This window comes from Vigna radiata, chromosome 5 (assembly GCF_000741045.1).
Source record: "Vigna radiata var. radiata cultivar VC1973A chromosome 5, Vradiata_ver6, whole genome shotgun sequence".
NCBI lineage: Eukaryota > Viridiplantae > Streptophyta > Magnoliopsida > Fabales > Fabaceae > Vigna > Vigna radiata.
The window spans coordinates 21,386,865-21,389,559 of NC_028355.1; the positions used below are offsets into that span (position 1 = coordinate 21,386,865).

Sequence of the window (2,695 nt, forward strand, 5' to 3'; positions counted from 1 at the left end):
TAATAACTAAACAAATATAAAAATAATCTAATAACTAAACAAATATAAAAATAATCTAATAACTAAACAAATATAAAAATAATCACCTTTTGTTGCTTGTACTTATTCCGGACAGCTTTGAAGGATGCTGCCTTTCGTAACAAGTACAGGTCATGCAAGGTTAGGACACATTCTTTCAATTCAGCTGGTTTGTAACCCGAACATGCATTCAAAGAAGGAGTCTGCAATAGGTTCTCAACTATGAGTATCTTGAACAACCGCTAATAGTTCCAACTATTTCAAAAATCAACCTATAACTATTCATAACATTAAAATACTAACCCATGGATGCACTTCAGGCGAGATAATAAACTTGGAAAGAAATACAGCTGACGCTGCCACAACAGAAGGCAAAAATCTCAAACAATCATAGTCCAACAAGCTTAATTCAGCAAGATAGCGGCCCAAAAATTCAATCTGTGAATTTGGAGTCTGAAATAACAAATAAAAGGAAAGTAATTACTAAACAACAGAACGAAGCTTTTTTAAGACAATGAATAAGAATAGGTGAAGCACAATGAAGCTTTTAAGACCATGAACAAGAATAAGTAGAGCAGTTTAACTTACTATTTCATTGTCAGAAACAACATCAGCAAACCTCCTGGATAAATAACAACACTCAATTAATTTCATGTCAACAGAGGTGAAATGTTCATATTCACAATATTAGGCCCATACCTGAGAAAAGTGTTCACAGTGGGACTTCCCATTTCAAATTGTAGTGACTTCAGTATGTCAGCTTCCATCTTAACAACCTATATATACATATATATTGTATATAATAATTAGCCATGAAAAACAAAAAGTTTAAAAAAGAAAAGATCACTAAGAAAGCAATTTGATACTCCCAAAAATAAAATAGCATAGCATCTTTACCTCTGCCTTGTCATATGTATAATCAGTGATACTGCAAAAATCATTCACACAAGGTGGATCCATTTCCTCATATTTGCTACATATAAAAAAGAAACAATTTAATTTTTACACGAGTTAAAAGAGAAGAAATATTGAAAAAATGCTCTCAGCCTTACGATGAAATGAGCATGGAGGAAACACCCAGCAACTGAAGTCTCGATTTAGTCACGGGATTAACCGACAAAAACCTATCAATGTATGAAACAGAGAGATGAAGAGTATCAGGGAGAAGCTTGTACTCCTCACCCACTTCTACTAACCAATCCACCAAGATTGCTCTCATGGTTGGTGTAACTAGCTTCTGAACTTTCTCAATGTAGTCAACCATTGGTCTCCTCTTTTTCTGCATCTGAGAAAAATATCAAAGTTTACTGAGATACATGAAATTCTCAAGGACAAAATTAAGAATTTGTTAATGTGAAGAAATCAAAATTACCTCCATCTCGTGAAGATACTCATAGACATCAGAAACAAGGGATTCATCAATGTGTAGAGAAGAAGATTGATCGGTTGTGGGAGATGGCTTCTTCCCATTGAGATTCTTCACACTTCGCGATTTCTCTTTCAAAGGATTTTGAGTTCCTGAAACAATATGATTTGGTAAATTGGGGAGTTCAGCCAAAGCAACCCTATGCCTTTTAGGATGTTGTTTTTGGACCAACACCATTGCATTTGCCTTTCTCTTTGAGGCGGCACGAGTCTCCATCTTGTTCCTTCTGTGGTGTGAATTTGGAAGAGAGGGAGAGAACAGACAGATGGAAGAAGATGGGCTTGAAGTTTTGGGTGGAGAAGAGAGATTGGTGCCATGTTTATGTATAATAGGTAGATAAGAGAAAGAGGGTTTGGAAAATGAAAACGAAAATGAATTAGTGAATCTGAAAATTTAGAGATTTGGCGTGACTGAAAATTTTGAGATTTCGTTTTGGTTCCAAATTCAAATGTATAGTGTGGTTTAGGGTTTGTATAAGAAAAGAAGAGAATTTTCACATGGCGGGAAGGGCCCTTCTTTTCCGCCTTCTGGTGGAATGATTTCAAAAAGTAACAAATGGTTTATAATGGTGTGTATACATTCACATTTTATTTTTTATTTATTCTTCAAGTAATATTTTTAAATCAATTTTATTATTTAAATAATATTTTTTAATTTAGTTATTTTTTGCAAATGTAATTATTTTTAAAATTAGAATAAGTATTTACAATAAAAAAATATTTATAAAATAAAATAAAAAACTATCTACAAAAGTTCATTATTTATATTTTATTATAAAAAAAAATTGAACTTGCAATTTTTACTAAAAAATTAAATATGATTTCAGTTCTTAAAATATATATATATATATATATATATATATATATATATATGGGGTTTGTTAACACGCGTACGCCTGTTTTTCAGTTGGTANGTTTTAACAATGTGTACCGGATTATAGTAGACAAAAGTACCCTCATTTATCATGGATTCAAGTTTTAAGGTTAAGGATATTTAAATAATTTTCATTCTCAAAACTAAAAAAAAAAAAAANAAACCCCCGAACCCTTACTCACCTCCCTCATTCCTCTCAACCCTTTCTCTCTCATCTCTCTCAGTCATCCCTACTTTTGCCCCAATTGAAAAAAAAAATCAGAAACCGTTTGTCATCAGAGATATTTTCTCTCTCATCTCAACATTTTCTTTGTCATCATTCCAACATTTTTTCTCTTATCTCAACCCAATTGAAGATGGTGGTAGCAATTTGAATCA

General features: G+C 32.3%; 1 protein-coding gene across 1 annotated transcript in view; it reads right to left on the reverse strand.

Annotated features, from left to right (window-relative positions):
* LOC106761228 (putative cyclin-A3-1) overlaps positions 1 to 1,918 on the reverse strand; it is a 2,881-nt gene extending 963 nt beyond the window's left edge. Inside the window, exons 1-7 of the mRNA XM_014644756.2 lie at positions 1,391 to 1,918; positions 1,071 to 1,303; positions 916 to 991; positions 718 to 794; positions 607 to 640; positions 322 to 471; positions 87 to 221 (exon numbers count right to left, since the gene is read on the reverse strand). Of these exons, the coding sequence (XP_014500242.1) occupies positions 87 to 221; positions 322 to 471; positions 607 to 640; positions 718 to 794; positions 916 to 991; positions 1,071 to 1,303; positions 1,391 to 1,660 (975 nt within the window). The 5' untranslated portion in view covers positions 1,661 to 1,918. The remainder of the gene's footprint in view (positions 1 to 86; positions 222 to 321; positions 472 to 606; positions 641 to 717; positions 795 to 915; positions 992 to 1,070; positions 1,304 to 1,390) is intronic.
* Between the last annotated feature and the right edge of the window lie 777 nt (positions 1,919 to 2,695).